The following is a 24,619-nucleotide window of genomic DNA, read 5'->3' on the forward strand; positions in this document are numbered from 1 at the left end:
TGTGACACATTGAAAATGTTGTATTTGAGAGCGTTCATCTGCCTTCCTTTGGCCTGTTTTAAAAAAATATTTTTATTTTGTATTATTAGATTGAATAGACTACCTTCGTTTTTACATTTTTTAACTTTTGAGGAATTAACTTTCAAGTCTTAGACTCCTCTTACTATTTGTATGCTTCCAGCATGCAAATGTGTGGTCAATTAAAGAAAAAAAATCCATCATATGGAAACATTTTGTTACCCATATGTTTTTATCAAAGGAAGAGCCTTTAAACTCACTGTGCAGACTTCTGGCACTTGAATTAACATTTTAAGTTATAGTCAGTAGGTTATAATCTACTTTGTAAGTGACTCTAGAAGGAAAACAGGGATCTCCTTGACTAATAGCCTTTACAGAAATTTGAAAAAAATTGTGAAGAACATCAGAAATGAGGGATGGCCTTTTAGTATCCTTTTGAAGTGCTTACTGATGAACAATCTAATTCTGTTACCATCAGAAATAAAAGACCAACATTTATAGAATACCTAAAATTACCATAGAATCATAGAAAGGCTTGGGCTGGAAAGTACCTTAAAGACCATTTAATTCCAACCCCTCTGCTATGGGCAGGGATGCCACGCAGTAGGTCAGGTTTCACAGGGCCAATTCTAACCTTTAACAAGTTAGAAAAAAGTTTTCAGTGTCCTGCATGTATCCACAGGTCCTGCAACCTGTTTGTCACACTCCCAGGGGTTTGGCTGCCTGTGCTCAAGGCCAGCTCTGATGTGGTAGAGCCGTGTAGCTTGGGGAACAGTTGGCTGAGAGGACAGCTCAGTAGTGGGACGAAGTTGGGAGACACCTTGTCATGATCTTTCACCCATTCCCTGGCTCAAGAGCCATGGTCCTTGGTCCTTGGCCCTTGCCTGAGCCATGTCTTGGACCCTGACCCACTGTCTTGGCTTCCTAGCTTCACAGGACTGTTGGTTGGCCCAGATTCCCAGATCACCAGACCTGGCTGATTTTCTTTTTGGGTATGCTGAGGCTTGCCCTGGGCAGCGAGGACACTGCCCCATGTTCCCTGGCACTTGTTGAGTAGCCTGATCTTACAGCTCTCTCACAAAAACATCCAACCATAACATTAAGAACTTGCAGAGAAATATTGAGTACGGAAGTATTGTACATGATTAGCTAGTTTAAGACATGATGCTTGTCTCAAGTAACCAGGTGATGACACACTTCTTTTGCTTCTGCGTTCTAGTATTAACATTACAAATAAAATAAACATGCAAGACATCTCCACAGATGAATGCTTTAGGATTAAGCCTTGAGATTGTGCCAGTCTGTTAAAATAAATGAGAGTTATTTTTGTTGTCATACAAAGTAAGAAGAGACTGAATTCATGTAGCTAATTTTAGTTAGGTGGGTCATCAACATCCATATTATAGAAGAGAGAGTGTATTTCACTAGAGTGGGAGAGTTGTCACTCTGATGTCTACATGAGGGGAAAACAGGAATTTCATTTCTGATAGATTTTCAGAGTAAAAGGAAATAACCTAAACATCATTCATTTGCTTTGACAGCATATATAATAATAGCTTTAAAGAAAAACATGTAAAACCCAGCAACAGCCATCAGTCAGTACTTCTGTAATGAATTAGAGCTATACCCTCAGTAGTTTTGTGGGTATGCATTCTTTTGCACATACTGAAAATACTGGCTTCCCTTCTCACATAATAATTGTTGCTGAAAAGTATCTGGTCACATCCTGAGCTTTGAAAATCAGATGCACATAATGCTGCTAAGTGATGTTCACAAGAGCTACTGAACTGTGTAATTTTACAAAACTGATGCTCTTTGTAAAGCTATCTAGTAAGTGGCCAGTAGAGCTGAAACTTTATGCAAATAAAGCTGGATGAAGTAACAGCCACACATGAATAGTATCATGAATGAAAATGAATATATCAAGAATGGTACCATGATTATTTTTTTCTCACTGGTTGTTTGTGAACACATCTATCCTGTACTGTGCCACACAGGAGAAAAACATCTGAGGTATGGTATCCCCAGAATTATAGATCAACACTTTGGGTTAAAAGGAGCAACTGGCTTCTCACAGCTGTTTCAAGTTTATACTATACATTTGTGCTTGCAAGACATTATGATGTTGACCTCTCTTAAAGACTCCTACATGCCCATTAGAGATGAGACACGTAAATTAGTTAGAAAAAGAGTTGCTGCTGGGTGTCCTTGAGTGTAGAGCTTTGGTCTGGTCACAGAAACAGGTGTCTGCCTGACAGAGACACTTCTTAGTAGTGGATGTTTCTGAGGAAAATGTTTTTGTAGAAATTCTCAGTTCTGTTTGCCATGTATTGCTTTAAACGAAAGTTACTTTCCCCTTTTTTCTGTGACGTTTTTACATTCCTTAGGGTTGTCAGTTCTATAGCCATATCCCAGAAAGGGAGAGAGAGCCAAAGTAAATGAAATGGCCTTGTCAGGTGTTTCTCGTAAATGTGGAGAAGTGATACATTTTGTAGCTTTTAGGTTATGCTGTTGCTTGTCATCAGCACTGACACTCATCACCCAATGCTGTGCTCTGCAGGGTCACTACCATTTTAACTATTCCTTTTCCATCTCGTCTCCTGCAGAGTTTGAGAACATGTAGCTCTTCTGATTTTACAGGGTATTTGGAGTGTATTTTCTATCTTATGCCATTCTCTTTGACTTTCCTTTTTATTTTTTTTTTTCAGTGTGAGTCTGTTCCCATACTACATGCCAATTTGGTTTTCTTCCTCTATTTATTCATGCTGGCTGTCGTCCCGTTTCAGCTGAATATCTAAACCATATTTTCCCTTTGAAAAGCAGCATGAAGGTCACTCTTTGATTCAGACTGCGAAAGTTACTGTATGGGTAACATTTTGTTTTATTCCATCTAAACTCATGAAAACTATCACTCCCTGGAGAGGGAGAGAGGATTCTGCAGAATTACAAACTTGATTAAGGGAAGGCAATTACTGACCAAGTCTCTTTGTTTGAGTCTCAGGGAATGATACATGCACATGCTTGGTAAAGCCGATTCTCAGTTAATTCCTCACTGGAGGAGCCTCCCCTCTCAAATCCAACATTTCCTGAGCTCTCAGGATTCAAAACTCTGCAATTCTGTGATTGCAATTTAGATATATTTTTTTTTGCATGTTTTCATTCTATTTTCTATAAAGGCAGCAGAAAGGAATCTCTATTGTTCTTGTAGCATTTTCAAAACTCATTTGGACATTGCTAAAATGTAGCCTGTGGAATATGTCACTGAGGTATCTCACTTGTGCTTTTTGTGTAGCATTGTTTATGCGTCTTCTCTGAGCTGATGTGTGCTTACATGTATAATTACATGTATGTTAGAATTTTTAAAGCAAATGATGCAACTGAACTCTTCTTGATTCCTCTTTCAGCATGAGTGAAGTTAAATTTTCAAGTCAGGTATTTTGGGGACCCATAGAGAGTACACAAAGGTGCTATCAAATGTGCTTTGCAAGGCAAGGATCAATATTTCAATCAATCTTTTTTTTTTTTTTTTTTTTTTTTCTGATATTGTATTGGTACTGGTATTTCTAATTTGTAAACTGTGAACATAGTTTCCATGTTTGAGTGTTATAGGTATTATGGTATTATGCAAGGTCAAAAGGGACATTAATTTCTACCTGTCACCTCTCTCCTTGAAAATCAAAACTTACTGTAGATGCTTAGTGGAGACATCAAAAGGAAGACAAAAATTGACATTAATTCTGTCAGTAGTAATTTAAATAGCCTTTTTCATCAGGTATAAAACTATACAATATTTTATATATTACATGTATTTTAATCTTTCCTACATGACAGCATTAGATAGAACTTAATCACAGCCAGACAAGTTTTGTTTCAGCTTTTCATTCTATATAACCTGCTTAACAAGTAGAGGCAATGTTACAAATGATGACTAATTTGGGGTGTATGTAGTCCTTCATTACTTAGCGTTTTGGAAATTTAAACTTCTGCATTTGAGAGAGTTCGGCTTCTAGGGCAAGAATGTTAAACTATCAATTTACTGTTGCAAAAGCAGGAGCTAGGAAGAAACGGGAAGGTAAAATAACATGACATCAGTAATTTGTAACTGTCGTGAGGTAGGTTTAAGTTATTACTGTGAAATGCGATGAAGGCATAAAAAAATCTGTTCTGACAAAACGAATAAATACATTGATTCTTAGGAGCTACTCAGAATGTCATATATAAAATCTACATTGTGTCCCAGTCTAGCAACTGTCAGTAAATATAGTATGTTTGCACATTATACTTTTGGGTGGTTATCTAATTTTAGCTGTCAATACAAATACCTATGTTTGTCTGAATTGAATTTATATGAAAGAGCACAGGTTTTAGTCCAGGTGCAGGACATGTCTCATTTTCTCCAGTTTAGGTTCACATTTGTGTTTTACATTTGGTATCATTTAGTAACATTTGGGTGGCAAGTATGAAAATAAGAGATAAGTAAATGTGGTCAGCGAGACAATGTTCACACTGAACACTTCATCTTAGAGCTGCAACTTAGAGGTGCTGCATGCAAATAAAATTCAGAACATAGAGCAATGTGTAGAATAGCATGTTAGAGAAAGAAAATGAATGGGATTCTTTGTTGGACTACATGTGGTATAGCCATTTGTGTAAGCTCCAGCATAGCTTTAAAGTATGAGACTTTAAATATGCTTTTACTCTGAAACATGCTTCAGTCCTTTTAGTAATGAGGAAAACCCTGCAGGAATTGTTGAAAAGTAAATGTGAAATGAATCATTCAAGTAAAAATATTTAAGCTACATACATATTATTTAATTTAATTTATTATTTGTCACTTTCCACCTCACTGACAAATGTGGAAGAGAACCAAGAAATCATTTACTCGTATGGTTTTTGTTATGTCATGACCATGGCAGAGAGGAAATATTTTTATATTCTAATTACATTTTCTATATATGGATGTAAATGACCACTGGAAGTTATGAGCAGAAGAATCAAGCCCTGAATTTTGGTTAGATATTCCAATCAGGCCAAAGCCAGTTGCTAATTTAGCCACTCAACAATTTTGTTGTACCCGCCGTTTCTAATTTTAAGTCTCTTCAGACGGGAGGCCATGCTTTCTTTTGGTTATAGACTGCCTTGCGTATCTTCCTTTTAAAGCTGTACTTTGACAAGTGTTTCTTTCAATAGCAATGCTGACTCAAGCAGTCCCAGGCTCTTCATTCCTTTCATCCTCTCCCATTTGTTCCTGCCTCCAGACCACATTTTCACTAGGTTTATGGGCCTTGCAATAGTCCAGGCTCAGCTGGAAAACTAATCCTGGCTAAAAATAACCTAGGCAAATAAAAAGCATTTAGTTTTAATGTCACTTGCTTCACTTCACAATCTCTCAAGCAGTTGAGCTGACAGATATGAGAGGTTGGTCTGGGGCACTGTAATGAATACAGAGGGGTGAAAGAATGCAGTCAAAAATAATATTCATTCAGTAAGTCCTAAAGACTTGGAGTGGCTTCCCTCAAGTGATTTTCTCCCATTCACAGCTGTTTCACTTCTCACAGGTTCAGTGGATTTAATGATATTCCAACTGCTTTGCTTACAACTGCTCTTGCAAGTTAACAGGGGTTCACGACCACATATCTGTTATTGCTGAATGACATTAAATGTAGTGACTGATAAATAAAGATATGAATCAGGTTGTTGGTAAATATGAGCAAGTAAACACGTTCTGTAAATATACACTGAAGTCTAATTAAATGGTGACTAGCCTTTTACAAAACCAGGAAACAAAATCATATGTGTTCTTGACTGTTGAATGGAATAGCAGAAGGTTTTAGTCCTTTCATTTTTCCAGGTGTTGAGCTGAATTCATTGCGTCAAATGAAGCTACAGAGACCTATGACAATGCTTACAGATGTCCGACAGCTCATAGCAAGTGGAGGAAGCGTGAATCAAAAGAATGATGATGGAGTTACCCTGGTGAGTACCAGTATGTAATAGTTTCAGCCCTGTGAATACACATGTACTTCAACTGTAATGGTGAGCATTGCAAGTACAGATGCAAGGCTGGGCCGTTCTGTACAAAAAGACATGAAGGAGTGTAGGATTTTGGTTCTTATTTGTCCTTTTGAAAATAGATATATGTCAATGCCCTGCACAGTATAGATTTTGAAATAGGCTAGTGCAATGTCTGTGTCTTAATGTCAACTTTGTTACTCTTAGCCACTGAATACACAACACACAAAAATCAATAACAAAAAAAAATATTGTGTTCTGTAGTTTAGAACTTGAGCAGATACTTATGATCTTTGACATTCTATGTAAGAGAGGGCCTAAAACTTCTCCGAGTGATTACTGTGTTAGGCTCATATCTTTTGGCTGAGCTAGTGTAAAACAGTATTTCATGAAGTTATCCCATCTTGATTTAGTGTAAGGAAGCATGCACCTTATTCTTGGATAAATATTCCCGCTTCTAAATTTGCTTGTTATTTGTAATCACAGGGTCTCTTTTTTTTTTTCTTTTCCTTTTTTTTTTTTCCTAATAGATATTACTACTACCTCAGCTACCAAATTGTTTTTAAATTAATGTACTTTTCCCTAAATAGCATGTCTGTGAAATGTTCTCTTTATATATATTTTTTTTCAAGTTAAATCAGAAATGCATGTGTTACTGAACCATTCCATTTATGCTGAATTATGTTGTATGATAATGAATTAATATAATGAATTAATACTAGATCATTTGTATTTAGTTCCATGTTTTAACATCTGTGGAGAGTTTAAACTATTAGTGTTCATATTCAACTATTAGCTTCATATTTGGGTTTGATGAATCCTAGCACTGACTGTATATGTGCTGAAAAGCTATTGACTTTTGGGGTGGATGCCTCAAGGCAGTTAACTGTAGTTAAAAACAGGAGGGAAGGGTTGGGTGGGAAGGAATGAGGGAAGTTTTGTTTACTTTCATTCATAAAAGCATTAATTTAACTTCTACTTTCTTGATACCTTTAAATTAAGGTGCTAACTCAGTACAATGTGAGTTTTTTGTACATTACTCTTATTGCCACTTTGGTCTGAATTGGCTTCATTGAACCAAGTCAAGAACTTGCCTGATTACCACTTCATAAAACCTTTTCTGTAGTTAGCAGAAATAGCTGAAATACATGTATGAAATGTGTTTAACAGTACTGCATATACCAGAAGAAAAGCATTTTTGATAGTTTGTTTCTTCTTGTTTGGTGGGATGTGGACAAAGGGGATATTTTTGGGCACAGTTTTTATGTTGAACTTTGATTTCTGGACTTCTTTCATAGTCTTGCCACAAGTAGCTACAGAGTAAATCATTTTGCTTTTGTTTGAGATTTCTATGTGAAAGTTTTGTCTTACAAATTGGTGGGAAATACAGAATTTGTTAGACTACTCTGTCTCTATTCATGGGTGTGGAGTCAGCCAGTCTGTAATAGCTGTGTGTGTATCAAAGGGCTTTGGGAACAGTTTTTTGTTGCTTTAAATATATCAGTACAGAGAAAACAACAAATATGTCAGTTGTAAGGAGAAAATGAGATGTATTTTCTTTTGATAGAATCTAAGATGATACAGTTTACAGCAGGAATATAATTATATTTGAAAGCGAATGTACCAAAAAACATGAGTCTGTTGCTTTAATCCTATCGATTGACAGTCACCAAATCTTTTTTTTTCCCCCCAAGTAATACGTTGTGTTTTTTTTTTTCATTTGCTTTCACTCTTTACTGTGCAATCAGTTGAATATATATTATGTTCTCCGTTTCTGAAGGTGTATTGTAAGCCATAGCCAGAAGTACATTCTTTATTTGATATCAGGCATACTGAGAAGATAAACTTGTCAACACAGTGACAAGCTGCATCAGACTTATTGCCAGTTTGGAAGAACACTTTTGCACAGGACTGCCTTAGGAGCTAACTACATCTTCAGTGCAGATTGCTAAGCAGCAGATTAAGTACCTTATGGATGGAGTAGGTGCTATAAGTCCTGAACAGAGAGCAGTAGATTGGGAAAAAATGTGTAGTCCAACTCACGCCTCAGCTTGATGTTCTACTGTATTTTGGTATATCTCTGGAAAACCTATATATACCCGTTGGTACAAACATAAACCACTTTCTTTGTGGCTGCAAAGGTGGAGAAGAGTGGCACTGAGCCCTGATTTTTCCACATCAGGAATTAATTCTTTGTAGGTCACAATCTTTTCTTCATACATTATCTAAGATCATGCATAAATTAGGATCAATTAGGATCATTGATGACATATGTATACACTCTTTTGGATTCATAGCACATACATATGTGTATATGCAGTACAGACACAGAATGATATGTGGTAAAACTATTTTTTTTCTGATAAATTCTCCTGTAATAATTTTTTCTTCAAAAGATTTTAGTCATAAAATATTTCCTTTGTCCTCTCAGCTTTTAAACTTCTTTAAAATAACACTTGTCAGATTGATGTTTGAATAGAAAATGTAATTTCTTTTGTTAAAAACAAAAAGCTGAAGCTATATCACATTATGGGAAAATGTTGAGGCTTTTGTACATTTGAAATTAGAACATTTATGGTGAACATAATTGATGTTCTGCCCCCATTCTAGGGGAAGATTTTTGATGTGCTGTAATGTGTTTCACCCCTCTGCATCAAGAATGTCCATAAAGAAAACTTTATGCTTATTCTCTGCAGGTACAGCTGAACCAGAAGTAAAAAAAATAGTGGCAATATCCTGGACTCAGTTTTTGGTGTCTCCTATGCTTAAAGTGATTTTACAACCCACAGTTCTAGTAAGAGGTTTATTGCAAGAGGTTACTTGCCATTAGCCATCCATTCCAGTTCTCAAAAAAATTGTCTCAGGCTAACAGTGCTTCAAGGGGCAAACAAACAAAACAAACAAAAAACCCATGTGGTTGGGCTACATTATTTTGGTGTACAGGTTACCCCTGTTCTGCAGTCTTACTGAACCCTGTTCTTACTGACCTTTACAAGGATTGATTTTTTCTGACTGTGGGTGGGGAATTATATTCTGCCAACTTCCAAATGCAAATCTTGTCTCCTTTGCTCCCAGAAGTGTTTGAAATCATAGCAGAGAGCCATGAGAAAATAAACACCACTACCCTGTGAACTGAATCATTCTGGTCATGTGAAGTATCTGCCTCAACAGAGCTATTCACCGTACATAAGAAACAATTTCCACTAAAATTTGCAAATTACAAATTTTCCTTCATGTAGGATTCCTTACTGCGTTTCTTCTTTCATTTGATTATTACTAGTGTAAGTAAATTATGCTGCCCTACCATATCTTTCTCGATGAATCCAAATTTTCAAATCAGCCATTAACAAAGATAATTTTTGAGCTACGTCTTTCACTTTCGTGACATTGCAGTTCTCAGTACCTTATCTTTCATTCTGCTGTTGCTACTCCTATTAACAAGCCATGAGAAAGTACGGATAGCTTTGAAGTTGTCCCTGCTTTAATGGGAAGTTGCACTATGGGACCACCAGAGGTTCCTTCTTACCTGAGTTTCTCTCATTCTTTTACTTTATTTCCCTCTTTCTCTGTCCCACGTTACCTCTGAAATGTATTATAGTGGTATAGAAAATCAACCTAAGCAATACCACTCTAAATACTAAATGATCTGGTAAATACTAAATTATCTGGTAAAGCAACACAACACAAGAGGAACAAAGCGTATGTGGTATTTTTTAAGAAGGTGTTTTTTGTTACCAATGTTGTGCAGCAAGGTCAATGTGCTTAAATTGATTATGTGTTAATCAATATGTATCCTCTTACGATAAAGTAATGTCAGCTCATATCTGGGATATTTGAACTGTCGCACAAGAAAGTTAGGTCTAGGCCAAGCTCTGCTGAAATACCTGGGCTCTTGAAGTCTGTGAATATGCTTGAAATGGATATTGGGTATTTACTTGAAATTGTATGAAAATTTCCATTTGTCTAGTGATACTAAATTTGTCTAGTGATACTAAATTGTTTATATAAATGTCAGTAAGCTGATATTCTTATTTTTATTGTTTTTTCTTTATAAATGATAAGTAAGATTATGTGGTGGTTGTGGTGGTTTTCTAGAATGTTTCTTTCATGTGTGTTTTGAATTTGTTGTTACTGTGATTTATCCAGCTATGTCTGTAAGGGAACCAATATATGCAATAGTGTATTATGTTTGTTTTTTTTTTTTTTTCCCTGAGAACTCTAAACTAAACATCTCAAAAACATCTCAAGCTATTTTCATATTGCAGCTGCACATGGCCTGTGCAAATGGATACAAAAATGTTGCATCTCTGATACTGGATCACGGGGCTGATCTCAATATAGTGGATAATCAGTACTGGACACCCCTACATTTAGCTGCAAAGTATGGACAGGTAAAGCATGATTTTTTTACCTTCTTTTCTTTGTAGTAGTCTAGCGTAGCAATAGCAAATATGTTCAAGACAGGGAGACTGTTCTGTTTTTAATGTGAAAAACATACTCGTTTCTGTACTGTAAGTGGCATATGGAAAATGACAGAGATCATTTGAGAATAAACATTGTAAAGCTATCAACCCAGTAAAATTAAAATCAACAGCAGTTTGTCTCTGGCAAAAAATTAAATTTGCACTGAAATTTGAAAAGGAGCCAAAAAAAGCACTTTTGTCTGCTGTTTTCTTATATTCTGATGTCAAACTCTTATTTTTAGCTAGCTTATTTGCTGTGTGTATTTCTGTAAATGTACAGGATTCACTTAACACAGTAGTTGCATTCAAAGTTTTCCAGTCTCTGAGCTGTGGAACAGTGCTCTGGGAGTGGGATTTGGAGGCTGTGTCTAAATATGACTTGTGCCTCTCACATCCCATCATTTCATATTTCCTTTACCCTTAGTCTCTCAGAACATGCTCAGTACTCCTTTCTTAAGTCTGACTACTTCACGGTTGCTTTCCACAGCTCCCACTGACCCACCTGACAACTAACAAATCACCACTTACCCACAGACACCTTCCAAAAACCTCTCTGATGCATCCTAGCTCAGCATCCCACTCCTGCCCTTTCTCCTGTCAGGTTTCTGTTGCAGCTTCTGGAAAATTCACCCCATCCCATCTTTGTCTTCCACCAGGAGGGACTGAGACATACTCTGCTGTGGACACAACACTAAGCTTCACTGTGTTTCTCTGAATACAAATTGCTTTTTTCTCTTCAGATTCCTTCTGATGGCAGAGCTATCCTTCCTGACACTGTGGATGTAGGTGTACAGGGTTCGTCAGAAAATGTTATAAATTGTAGCTGTCAAGCCATTACCCTATTTCTTTGGTATTTTGCCATCTTGTACTTCTGTCACTTTGACTATCAATCATGCTTTTAAAAGTAATTCAGAATGGCAAAAATATGTTGCTCCTAAACAGGACTCTGTTTTTTTTGTTTTTGTTTTTGTTTTTGTTTAATTCTTTAATAAATATAAATAAAATTCTGTATAGACTTCTGCTGGAGTATCAACTTCATAATAATCTTCACAATAGCTTCAGATAATTTTAATTCTGTTTGTGATCTCAGTGGAGACAATGCTATTTATTTAGCTGAATCTCTATTCAATAATTGATGAGAAGTAGGATTTTTGTTCATGTCTGTTTCTCATATTCTAGTTGCTTGTTGGTACTCAGGTGAGTAAACCTGTGAATTACAAGAGGCTAGTGCTGAGATACAAGGGGTGGGATGCTGCTGATGTTGTAACATCCTTGATGGTCTGCATAGGAATCCAAGATGACTTTTTTATGCATTTGGTTTATTTGTTTGCTGCAACTGACATTAGCTACTTGGACTTGTACAAAGCTTGTGACAATGTCCCTCGTGATACCCTTGTCTCTAATTTGGAGAGACATAGATTTGACATATGGACCATTCAGTGGGTAAGGAATTGGCTGGATTGTCACTCAAAGAGTTGCGGTCAACGGTTTAAAGTCCAAATGGAGATCAGCAACAAGTGGTGTTCCCCAGGGGTCAGTGTAGGGACTGGCACTATTTAACATCTTTGTTGGTGACATGGGCAGTGGGATCAAGTGTACCCTCAGCAAGTTTACCGATGACACCAAGCTGTATGGTGTGGTCAACACTCTGGAGGGAAGGGATGCCATCCTGAGGGACCTGGACAGGCTTGAGAGGTGGGCCCGTGCAAACCTCATGAAGTTCAACAAGGCCTAGTGCAAGGTCCTGCAGTTGGGCCCAGGCAATCCCAAGGACAAATACAGGCTGGAAGGAGAATGGATTGAGAACAACCCTGAGGAAAAGGACCTGGGTGTGTTGGTTGATGAGAAGCTTGACATGAGCCGGCAATGTGTGCTTGCAGCCCAGAAAGCCAACCTCATCCTGGGCTGCATTCAAAGAAACATGGCCAGAAGGTCGAAAAAGGTGATTCTTCTCCCCCACTGTGTTCTCTTGTGACCCTACCTGGTGTGCTGAATTCAGCACTGCACTAGAAGAGGTTTCCCAGAGAAGCTGTGGATGCCCCATCCCTGGAAGTGTTCAAGGCCAGGTTGGATAAGGCTTTGAGCAATCTGGTCTAGCATAAGGTGTCCCTGCCAATGTCAGGGAGGTTGGAATTAGATGACTTTTAAAGTCCCTTCCAACCTAAACCATTCTATGATTCTGTAATTCTGTCATTATGTCCCAGATGATGGGGGCAGTGATTCATACTATTCCCAGAGTTGTCAGTGAGGAGCCAGGGACCAATTCTGCTAGTCACTGTACAAACACTTTGGGTACACGTGGGTGAAGACAAATGAAGTAACATTGCATTCTTCATCACTAAAAATAACAAAATGGAGAGGAAATATCTTTCCTATGTAGTGTTGATAATGAAGCTCGGAGATACCTTCTTTTCATTGTAGATAATTTGCCATCCTTATTTAGAATATAAACATGGTTTGAATGTGGATTCTATTTGTAAAAATCAATTAAATCATTTAAATTGCTTTATCAAGAGGGATTTATTAGATGACAGGAAAATATTTCACACAATAGCTAAGCCACCAATGTTTTTAAAATTTCCTTTCTTATGATAATTTTGAAAAACATTTAGCCTTAATGTGAATTCATGTGCATATCATATTTACAATTCCATTTTTAGTAGTAATTATAGACAAATACAAGCATTGTTACTTTTTGGGGGAGAACATAGTATGGCAAGGTGAGAATTATCTTCATCAAGATGTGATTTGAGATAATCTGTTTTAAATAAAAATATATTTATGTGAAATTAGTTATTCTTTAGCCAAAATTATTCTTGTTTCCTGAGAAAGTCATTAATATAAATTCTTGACTCTGGCCCTTTTAGTTTCACCCTCTTATAACACATATTTTTGGTAGGCTTTGTTTAAAGGTTTCACTTAAAAAACTTGCTGCAGTGATAAACTGTATGCTTAATCAGAAGACAGTAAAAAATCTTTTTGGTTTAGTTTGATGCACGACCATTTGTGCTTCCAGTGGGAAAGGCAGCCATTTTAAGGTGTGATAGACTGGCTTCCTTACAATTTCATATTTAAATGAATGAATCAGAGCCATTTAGATTCTAATAAAGATGCAAATGTCTTTTAAAATGTGAAAGTATAGACACAAAGTATCCCCTGAATCTTTTACTGTCTTTTCTGTCAAGAGTTTTATGTATTTTAATTCACATTTTTAAAAAGTTCATTTGTAATGCATTCTTCCACCTCAGTTATACTACAGATGCATACTACTTTAAATGTTCTTTTCAATCATTGAGCTGATTTCTTTCCTTCCAGCCCCCATCCAATTTATTACTATTATCATTATATTTTATGAGTCATGTGAACTGATAATTCTTTCTGTCTATGAAGTAACTGTAAAATTCATATCATTCAGATATATTTTTTGTCTGGTGAACCTGCTTATCTTACTAAAATGCAATTGAACAAGTTGTACAAGTTGCACATTATGTTCTTGGAGTGCTTTATGTTATAGACTGTATATACATACATCACCTTATGAAAAAAGTGAGTAGTGATATTCTTATGAAAAAATTGTTATGTAGTTTATGTTATGTAGTATTTTATGTAGACATAAATACTCAGCTGAAAGAACAGAGCTCTGTACATATAAAACTTTTTGTTTGTAAATACACAAAATACTAAAGAAGAATGACCCACACACACCTTGATATGGCTATTTGTATGATCATAACAAGAGTAGAGTTGGTACTAATTCACTTTACATGGAAAAAAATAAATTGAATCCACTGAAGTTTAAAATTTATAGTGAGAAAATGTAATTTGGAGCTGTAAAGGAGGAAATTTATGAAGAATATAGGCACTGGAAGCATAATGTTACAAAACTCAAGTTGTAAATTAATACACAATGTAAGTGGATCACAAAAAGCTTATTTCTCCAGCTTCCACAGTAAACTATATGATAAATTGTTGGAGCAATGATACATTATCCTGAGTGAGCAAAGCATGTGAAAAACATCACACTCACCCCTATTAATCAAACTCTGGCTTGTACAAGTACCTTGATAATGGCAAAAGCAGTTTTATTTAGGATGAGATTCTTCTCACTAAATTTAGCTAACTACAACTTGAATACAAATTCAAAGCTTTTCCTTACCAGAATGGAGATTACACCTCTAGGGTGCAATTCAGGCAAGTCTAAGAGGCACATTTAAAGTAGGTGGGATGAATCATTATTTGGAGGTCAGCCCCTCCCTCTGACTACAGAGGGTATAAGCAACTAACATATGTTAGAGGACTAACTTGAACACTTTAAAAAAAATATGAGAGAAATCCAGTCCAAAAAGGATGGGCTAACAGGCCAAAGGATGGGTGAATTGCGCATTGGATATTCTATTTCTCCCTAGTCATTATAAAGAGGGCATGGAGCAGATTTCTCACTCTTAAATGACATAAAGCTGCACAGAGTAAATCCTACATAGGCAGTACAGTTAAAGACGTAAAACAATACCTATCTTATCAAATGCAAAACATAATGGATTCCTTGTAAAGAGAGAATAACTAAGAGTTTTCAGTGTCAGTATATCTTACCTAACGTTTTAAAAAATATGTAGCTACGTTTATTTATATTTGGAGAGAAAAGCAGTTTCAAACATTCTAGTTACTGATAAATTTACTGTCTACAATTTGCTCAAATGATTGAAAAATTTGAGTTTTGAAAAATTGAAGAAGAACATAAGTGAATGATAAATGAATCATACTATTAGTGCTTGAGCATGTAGATCCAGTGTAGAATTTCTTCCTTTATTGCATAGAAGTACAGGATACTACTGAGTTTGAGGAGTATTTACAGCATGTGGCTATTGAGTACGTGATAAGGTAACTGAGGCTACTGCCTGAAGGTCGGTCTCTCTCTCTGTAAAATGATGCTTTGCTTTGCAGAAACTGATTAGGTTACTGCTCAGTGCATGGGTAGACTGCAAACTGAAATACTGCTAGCTGCAAACATTAAAAAATAATGGTAATAGCATTGAAAAATAGGAATATTTTTAAGCAAGGTACTTCTGAGTTTCTAGGACTGTTGTCATTTTGCACCCTGTAAGTAAAAGGACTAAAACCATTTTTTTATTTTTGATGCAAGTTGAGAGTCTCACATAATAATAAAAAGAGATGCTGTTGAGGTATTAAGGTCTGAGTTGTGCAACTTAATAGAATGATGGAATATAATAACCTCTTTAAAACACATGCAAATCTGCATCAATGACACAAACTTCTATTCAAAATAAGATTATGAAGACAACAAAGCAAGCCTCAAGAAATTAGAATGTGCTGTGGTTGCTTAAGGAAGTTTAGCAGGGCCTTTTGAGCATATACATTCTAATACTGTAATTCACACAGAATCACAGAATTTCTAGGTTGGAAGAGACCTCAAGATCATCAAGTCCAACCTCTGACCTAACACTAACAGTCCCCACTAGACCATATCCCTAAGCTATTTGAACTTGTCTCATTCACATACAGCATGGGGAGTGCTGATCTATAGGTGTCTATTGCCTGTGTGCTCCATAGTAGGGCATATAGTCATTGGGGTACCACACCTCTCATGCCCTCACTGATACCAATTGCGGAAGGGCAATTTGTGTTTCTCAGGCAGATGCCCTCATTTTTATTTAAGCATAGTGATCTCTCTGTGAACAGCTAGTAGTCTGGCACTGGAAGTGCTGTCCCTGCTGGACACCTTCCGGGCTGCTGTGATCAGGAGAGCACGCACTCGCCCTCCCTGTGGTGGGAATACGCTGCAGCTCTGACACTTGCCTTGGGTACTTTGGCACAATTCCCAGGCACAAGCTGTTTCTTTGTTGTTTATCACAGAAATGTCACCTTTCAAACCAGCTATCAGAAGCGTGCAGGTCAGAGCTGACTCCCCAGTAGCTTAAATACTACCTCTCCCAAAATTTCATCCTTGGGGGATGCTGCCTGCCTGTGTATAAACTGTTAAATTGCTAAATCAAAGAAGGCTAGGGATTAAGCCAGGGAACAGTCTGGCTCACATTCACATTGTTTAGAGCTAGCTTCTTCTATAGGAGATTAGTCTTGTTTCTAGAGAGCTGGTTGGAGTGGTCCAAAGCAGTCAGGGACAGAGCTAACAGTTAAGCAGTGTGGATTATAAGGGATACTTAAGCTTGCTCCATTGCACTCTCTTATTTAACAAGATGGATTTAGCATGTGGCTTTGAGGCTTTAACAGTTTCATGATAGGAAAAAAAAAAAAAAAAGGTAATTGTTGAACTGCTGGCTGCCTCTCCAAAAGTAACTCTTGCAATAGAAAGGATTTACTATTAAGTGTAAGTAAACAAAATTGTTTAGTGACCTCAGATATTTACCTTATGTTTCTTATTATATCATATATATCCTGTGTCATTTTTAAAATTTGTGTGTGAAATTGGCAAACTGTAAGTATATTCTCCCTTAATACATACACATTTGGTTGGACTGAATCATACCCTTCTGTCTAGTTAGTTCATCCAAACACAGCATTTCACAGCTGAAGTTTGAGAGAACACATCTTGTTACTAGTTGTCTTAATTTACTCATCGTTACCAGAACACATTAGTAATTCAACCCAGCTATGAACTATTTTCTTATGCACATGTTGACCGCAAAATAGGAGAGAATCCACAGAGGCCATTACAATATGCTGCAGTGTAGACAGGATACCTGAACTCTTTGTAGGAAATGATATTAAATCTCATTCCACTTTGTCCATTTTTATAGTAGTTCCTTTGATTGCAGTTACTGGATTTCTGCAAACACGTTCCACAAATATTTTCAATGAGAAGAACCTAAAGAAGCAGGTACTTGTTCTGTATTTCAAAGAGAATAAAGTATAGTCACTCTGGGAATACATATTTTCCCTGTCAAGCAGTCGGAATCTTTCATTTATGGTCAGAAAATCCTCTCGAGAATGCTTTATCCAGTCATATCTCTCCCTCATTTCTTTAGTCTTTTTGTTCATCTTTGGCATTCATGATGATACTCAGGTAGAACAGCAGCATTTCCCTTCAGATCCAATTACACTCATTTTCCTCAAGCAGAGAGACCTCTCTGGGACTTCTGCCTGTGATATCATTCTTTCACTCTCAATATACTCAGAAGTTTTCTATGAATCTTTCAAATGCTAATTGCGGGTACAGAATAGTAAAGCAAGAGAAGCTAGATTCACACAATACCAAATGATAACAAAATAGAAGTACGATTTTAAGCTTCATACACAGACTCGGGGCAGCCTCGATTTCCAAAAATAATATAAAATTCTCAGTGGTTACAAGTGTGTAATTAAAGCTGAGATGTGCATTAGCTACATTATGTTTATTTCACTACTTCAGGATCATAGTGATCAAAATTAAAATTAATTTATTTGAAGTACCAGCAATAGTAACTTTCTCTTATACACATAGGTATGTATATATGAAAACAGGAGAGGTATATATCATAAACAAGGCTCAAAAGACTGTTCAGGCAAAAACTTTGGGAAGTGCCAGATTTATGATCCTCTGTGGCATCAATATAGAACTTCTATGAGCATAACTTAAAACATCTTTCATCACAAGATCATGTAATATTTTCCCAATGTAATCTATTTTTTTTCTCTATCTAATTTCCTGGAGGACTGAAAAATAGAAATGTAGGTTATAGTCTTGAAGTAAGGACTGCTTAAGTCTTCGCATCAGCTGAACAGAATACTTTTTACTGACCCTTGTGACTTTCTTAAATAGCTGAAAACAGTATTATGTTGTCCTTCTGTAGTCAAACTATTCCATAGGCTTAAAAAGTGCATGTAAGCAGTAAAGGTTAAACATACTGACTATGGAAAGGTAGTGGTGACTCTTGGGGAATCTGGGTTCCATTCCAAACTCTGTCTATAAACAGGCCCAATCTTTACAGTTCATTCCTCCCACGTGGAATATACCTTATTTATTCCAATTCCAGTGCAATAACCTTATTTATTCCATTCCCTCCAATCTGTTCCATTCTTGTCTTTATTCTATTGCCTCAGTGTCCCATTTATTTGCCTGGCTTCATGTCTCATCTTAGGCTTCTTATCCCAATCCTTCTTTCCTTGCACAGCCAGTTTCTGTCCCTCCTCCTGGTTCTCATCCAAGCTTTATTTTCTCTACTTTGGCTTCATGCCAACCTTCCTGCCCTTCTGTTGTACTTATCCCTTTCTCCCACTTGCTCACAGTCCCAATCTCCCTTGTTCAATCTCAGTGTTTTTTCCTCACAATGTCACTTTCCTCTTTCATTTTCTTTTTCAGCTTAGTTTGTCTCTGCCTATATCCTGGCTCCTTGCCACATCTCTCTTCTTCCCTTTCACTTCATTTATTTGATGCTGTTTGTTCCAAAGTCCAGTGTTTTATTCATGCTCTGTTCTATTTTTTTCCTCTCCACTCTTATTACCCTGCTGTTCATCTCATTCCTGCAACCTACTTTTTCTAATCTGTTCCACTTTGCTGACCGCAGGTGGCTATGGTCTCCTTTTCTCTGTGCTGAAACAGGGAAAATATCTTCCTTGTCTATACTGTATTAAGAAGAGAGATCTGTAATGAGTTTCAGACATAATTTCCTATTTCTAGAACAGTACTATGGATGAGATTAGCAATTGAAGAGAAAATGCTACTTAGCCCCTGAACGATACTGCTCTTATTTGTTTACATATGGAACTTTGGCTTCAAGGAAGACTCAGTCTTTCAAGGTGTACTATTTTGTAAGGAAACTCTAATAGTTTAATAATTGTCTTACTTAAAAATGTTGGGTGTTTCAGTCATAGGCTCTACTTTTTTTTTTTTCTCCCCAGTAGTTTAAGTATAGTTCCCTAACCTGCACTTTTCTTTATATCCTTGATGCTTTGTTAAGTGCCTATTCTCACTTCATTCTATTAATTAAATACATCTCCAGTGTTTTTCAGTGTAGTTTCTTACATAATCACTTACCTGATCTTATTTATTCCATCTGCTCAATATATGGCTAGCCTGAAGTTACAGCAATTCCATAACAGAAGCTTATAATAATAATTGTAATAACAAAAACTGAAAGTACTTACCTGATTTATATTTTTTATTGCAGATCTTTTGAATATCCAAATCTTTTTCTGGCTAACAGAGCCACTGATACTGGTTAGACTAACATTTAGGCCTACAGTGGACTTAAGAGCAAAGGTGGGCTCTTTGATTTATCCATTGTAATCTAAAAACAATGTAAGAATTTGTAAGCCTTGTAAGAATTTGGTGCCTATGATTTTTTTCGAAGTTTGAAACTTGAGAACAAAGAGACAACAAAAGGGATATTGTCAACCCACAGAATTCATTTTCTGCCTAATACGAAGTCATACAAGCATGGGAGCTCACAATGGTTGAACAATATATTTTCCCACACCCTGCTCCCCAAAGTGCTTCAGTTTTGGCTGATTTACCTTTTTGACAGATTTTTTTTTTTTTTTTAATGAATCATAAAAACTCACAGGCAACAGTCCTAGCAAAGTGCCTAGTAAAAATCACAGTGAGGTGAACATGCACTTTTCCAGTTCAGTGAAGTGTATTTTAGCCTTATAAGCAATTGAAACCTGGTTCTGAGTGCAGTTAATGTCCATCTTACTCAGTGGTGAAGACTGTTGTCAATAATGGTCTAACCAATAGTTTTGCCTAAGGTTTTGTTGCGTTTAGTGAATAAAGGCTGTAGATATTAAAATAATTATTGCGGATTTCATTTTTCCCCCTACAGCATTGTGAGATTTATGGTCCAAAATAATACTATTTTTGATCTAACGTTGTTGATCCACTGGTTTTCTATTATGTGGCTTTGTCCAGCTGTGGATGAGAGCATGCTAGGGACCACATGCACAGAAAATGGAATGGGAACCTACAAAGTGACAGTAGGTAAAGGGCAATTGCAGGAGGAAGGTGGGAAAGTCTTAGTCAAAGAGAACTGAAGGATAGATGCCAAGAAAGAAAAGTAAAGTTGTCTCCCCAAAAGTGTAAGAGCACAAATAAAATGATGGAAAAAAAAACAAGTTATTGAGACATGTAGGGAGTTAGGAGTCTTAGAGGGAAAAAAGAGAAAGAGATTGGGGAAGCAAAAATGGTGAGTGGGTGAACGAAAGGTTGATCATGAATCAGGTCACTAAGGGTAGTAGGAAATGTCCAACATTGTAAAAGAAAAAGAGGAGTGGAGAGAAAGGTTGGTTTTGATAGAAGAAAAGTGAGGGACTGAAGGAATTTGCTGCTGGGGGTGCATGCAAATTAGATGATGCATATTTATTGCTGTGCAAAGTAACACATGAGCATATTTGCAAAAAACCTCCAGCTTTCTAAGTTTATAACTTGAGCAGTTATTTCTCCAATGGTAAGTAAAAGGGAATAAATAATATCTCAAACAGTTGTACAGGGGCTTGGATAGTAATTCAAGAGGCCAAAGTTCAGCCAGAGCGAGCAGTTCAACCTCTGTTGGTGCTGGCACAAGTTTAGTGTCCTGTGCATTACTTCAGAAGAAAATATCTGCCTGGACAGGAAAAGAAGAGAGATACTTTTCAGGAGCACTGATTCTGCTCTCCAGCTAATTCACTAGCCTTAAAAGTAACATGGCATGAGTGCAGATCAGAGCTGCCTTTTCAGCCTTTGGTGCATAGGAAGAGTCCTTAGGAACCTCTATCACTCCTTCATGCCCTATTTCCTACACTGGAGTCACTTACCTGTGACTGTCACTGCAGTCACTTACCTGTGGCAACAGACCTCACAGTTATCAGCTGGACAAAATTTGTGCATATAAGCCTATGGTTTATGAAACTGAGCATTTGTCTGTCTGTGCTAATCTTTCGTGTGTGGTAAAACTTAGCCCCTTTTTCTTTTGCAGAGGAAAATTTTGTTTGAAAACTTTGTAATATGCCCAACGTGGTTAATCTATGCTTTTTTTCCCTTGTAACTTTTATTGCACTCCATGTTTCATTATGTTTAAAGAGCTGTTCAGCTCCAGCGGTCCCCTGTCCAGCCAATGTTTTCTCTGTTCATCTGTGCATATTTTTCTAGCTCCTTTAATCATAAGTGTTGCTCCCATTAATGTGAATCACACTGCATTTTCTTGTAATATTTCCTTTGAGTACTAAAGTTCACTGCAGTAGGCAGGCTGCATTTTTCTTCACTTTCTACTTTAGAAAAACAACATTTCTGTTGGTGTAAGTGTAGTAGTCTGTTTGCACATCTGATCATGCAATCTGTCTTGTTTATCAAGCTCAGATTTTTCAAATGCACAAAAAACCTTTTTATTTATATATGACTTTTCAAAGCTGTAATGAATATAAACTTTCTTAATATATTTTCATTAAGATTTTCCTATATCCACAGATATTCAAACTGTTAAAAGTTCACTAACTAGTTCATGGAGATGAAATAGTCTTCTTTGGAAAAGCTGTAGGTGAACTGTTACATTACACAGTCACAGAATAGTTGAGGTGGAAAGGGACCTCTGGGGGTCATCTGGTCCAATCCCCTGATCAAGCAGGGTCACCTACAGCAGGGTGCCAGGACCATGTACAGGCAGCTTTTGAAGGTCTCCAAGGAGGAGACCCAGCAGCCTCTTTGGGCAACCTGTGCCATCGCTCTGTCACTTGCACAACAAGAAAGTATTTCCCGATGTTCAGAGGGAGCCTCCAGTGTTCCAGGCTGTGGCCATTGTCTCTTGTCCTGGCATTGGGTACCACTGGAAAGAGCCTGTCTCTGTTCTCTTTGCACCCTCCCCTCAGTTACTGATATACATTGATGAGATACCCTCCATGAGCCTTCTCTTCTCCAGGCTCAACAGTCCCAGCTCGCTCAACTTTTCCTCACAGAAGAAAGGCTCCCAAATCATCCTTGTGGCCTTTCATTGGACTCTCTCCAGTAGCTCCATGTCTCTCATGTACTGAGGAGCCCAGAACTGGATCCAGTACTCCAGATGTGGCTTCAGCAGTGCTGAGCAGAGGGGAGGGATCACCTTGACCTGCTGGCCACACTCCTAAAGTAGCCCAGGAAGCTGTCAGCCTTGTAAGTGGTGAGGGCACATTGCTGGCTCATGTTCAGCTTGGTCTCTACTAGGAACAGAAGGTCCTTTTCTGCAGAGCCGCTTTCCAGCTGGGTGGCCCCCAGCATATGCTGGTGCTTGGGGTTGTTCTTCCCCAGTGGCAGAACTTGGCATTTCTGTTTGTTGAGTTACATGATGTTCTATGAGCCCATTTCTTCAGCCTGTCAAGGTCCTTCTGGATGGCCACGTGACCCTGTGGTCTGTCAGCCACCCCTCCCAATTTTGTGTCATCAGGAAACTTATTGAGGTTTCACTCCACCTCATCACCCAGCCCATTAATGAAGATGTTACACAGGACTGGATCCAGTATTTACCCCTGGGTTACACCATTAGTTATTGGCCTTCACCTAGACTTCTTTCCAGTGATCACTATCCTCTAAGCCCATCCACTGAGCCAGCTTTCAATCCACTTGAATGGTGGAATGGCAGCGCCGTACATGTTCCTCTGTTTGGCAAACATAAAATCAGAATGCCCTGGGAACTGAGATTTACAATGTAGTCTTGTGGATGTTTTGAAGACATCCTTTCTAGTAGCAGCCTGGAAAAGTCATGGCAATATGCATTTGAAAATATATTACTGATGGGCAAAGTCACTGACTGATGTGAAGCTGGAAGAGGAGTCTGAGAACTGAAAAGGTAAGGTGTATGAAGGCCTTTGAAAATGAAGTCAAGCAGCTTACGGCTTGTGGGAAAAGAAGGAACCCATTCTGAATCTAAAAGGTATGACTTTCATATTAAAGTGGTAAGGAAGAAAATATTCCTTGCGACAGTATTCTCAACAGTCAGATGGTAATATACACAGGAAGGGATGTCAAAGAGAGGTAGAAAGAATAAAATTTGGTCAGAACGCTGAGAGTATCTTCATATATAGAAGGAGTTGTATTTTAGTTGTAAAGAGAAGTAACTAAGTGTTTGTTTTGTGAAGGAGAGTACTCAGAGCTAAGTTCTGAAATGAGAAAAGTAGGGTGGAAGAGGTTTCCTGGTGTCCTGTCAAAAGGCACTGAATAAATATTTAGAGGTGTAAGAGGAAAATCAAGGCAAGTGACATTTTGTAAGCAGATGTTTTAAATAATAGCTGTTACTAGTACTTCTCTGCACAGTGAATCATCCTCCCTTAATCATTTTTTTCCCTCTACATAAATTGCCAAAGACAACACTGCAAAATAAGCATCAAAAAAGTATATTGATATTTTCTTTTTATCATCTACAGTATTTCATTAGATATTGCAGGTTTTTTTTTAATCATTTCTACTTTATTTGTAACTCTGCAACTGAAATACTTTTGGACAGTGGTAATTTGCTGTTATAATGTATATATATATATTTATTGTCAGGCACAGTTCTGAAGTTATAGCAACTGGATTTTAAAGTACTGCTTCTAAAAGATAAGGGAATAGGGTTAAAACTAACACAGACAGATCTGGATATCCAAGAGCAGGTAACTGAATTTAACAATGACCTGAATGCCTTAGTTGTGGTGATGTGTATCAAGGATTTCCAGCTGGAGTTATTTCTTTGACAGCAGGAAGCATTGGCATCGCATCATGTAAGGGCCTTCATGTGGCATAAATCCAAAACTTTGGTAACCCCAAAAGCTGTTTGTTGTTACTAAACCAAAAGTGCATTAAAGAAAACCTCCTTTGATACAACCTCTACAACTTTTCATAATGGCTGCTAATGAGATTATGGAACTGCCACTGATTTAGTCAGATTAATGACTAACCATGTTCCGTTTTTTCATAATGAAAAAACACAGAGATATATGTGTTGAGGATTCTTGGTTGAAACCTGGGCTAATTGGATTTGGAAATAAAGCTGTTATGGCTTCCTTCCTGCTTCCATGGTTTACTGAATCTTCTGCTATTACAGCCAGAATGGAAAGCCCACATTAGAAAGCCATGGAGTGCAAGATAGTTTTATTTTTATAGAAATTTATAACAATGTTTTTCTGCAATTAAAGGTTTGATTTTTTTTCCCCTGCATTTAGCTGATTCTTCCTTATCATGGTCTTTCCTAGTA

General features: G+C 37.3%; 1 protein-coding gene across 4 annotated transcripts in view; it reads left to right on the forward strand.

Annotated features, from left to right (window-relative positions):
- The window catches only part of MYO16 (myosin XVI), a 378,556-nt gene that overhangs the window by 152,265 nt on the left and 201,672 nt on the right, over positions 1-24,619 (forward strand). For all 4 annotated transcript variants that reach the window (XM_027444352.3, XM_072031861.1, XM_027444351.3 and 1 more), the window contains 2 exons: positions 5,870-5,994; positions 10,296-10,421. In XM_027444352.3, the coding sequence (XP_027300153.2) occupies positions 5,870-5,994; positions 10,296-10,421 (251 nt within the window). The remainder of the gene's footprint in view (positions 1-5,869; positions 5,995-10,295; positions 10,422-24,619) is intronic.

This window comes from Anas platyrhynchos, chromosome 1 (genome assembly GCF_047663525.1).
Source record: "Anas platyrhynchos isolate ZD024472 breed Pekin duck chromosome 1, IASCAAS_PekinDuck_T2T, whole genome shotgun sequence".
NCBI classification, from domain to species: domain Eukaryota; kingdom Metazoa; phylum Chordata; class Aves; order Anseriformes; family Anatidae; genus Anas; species Anas platyrhynchos.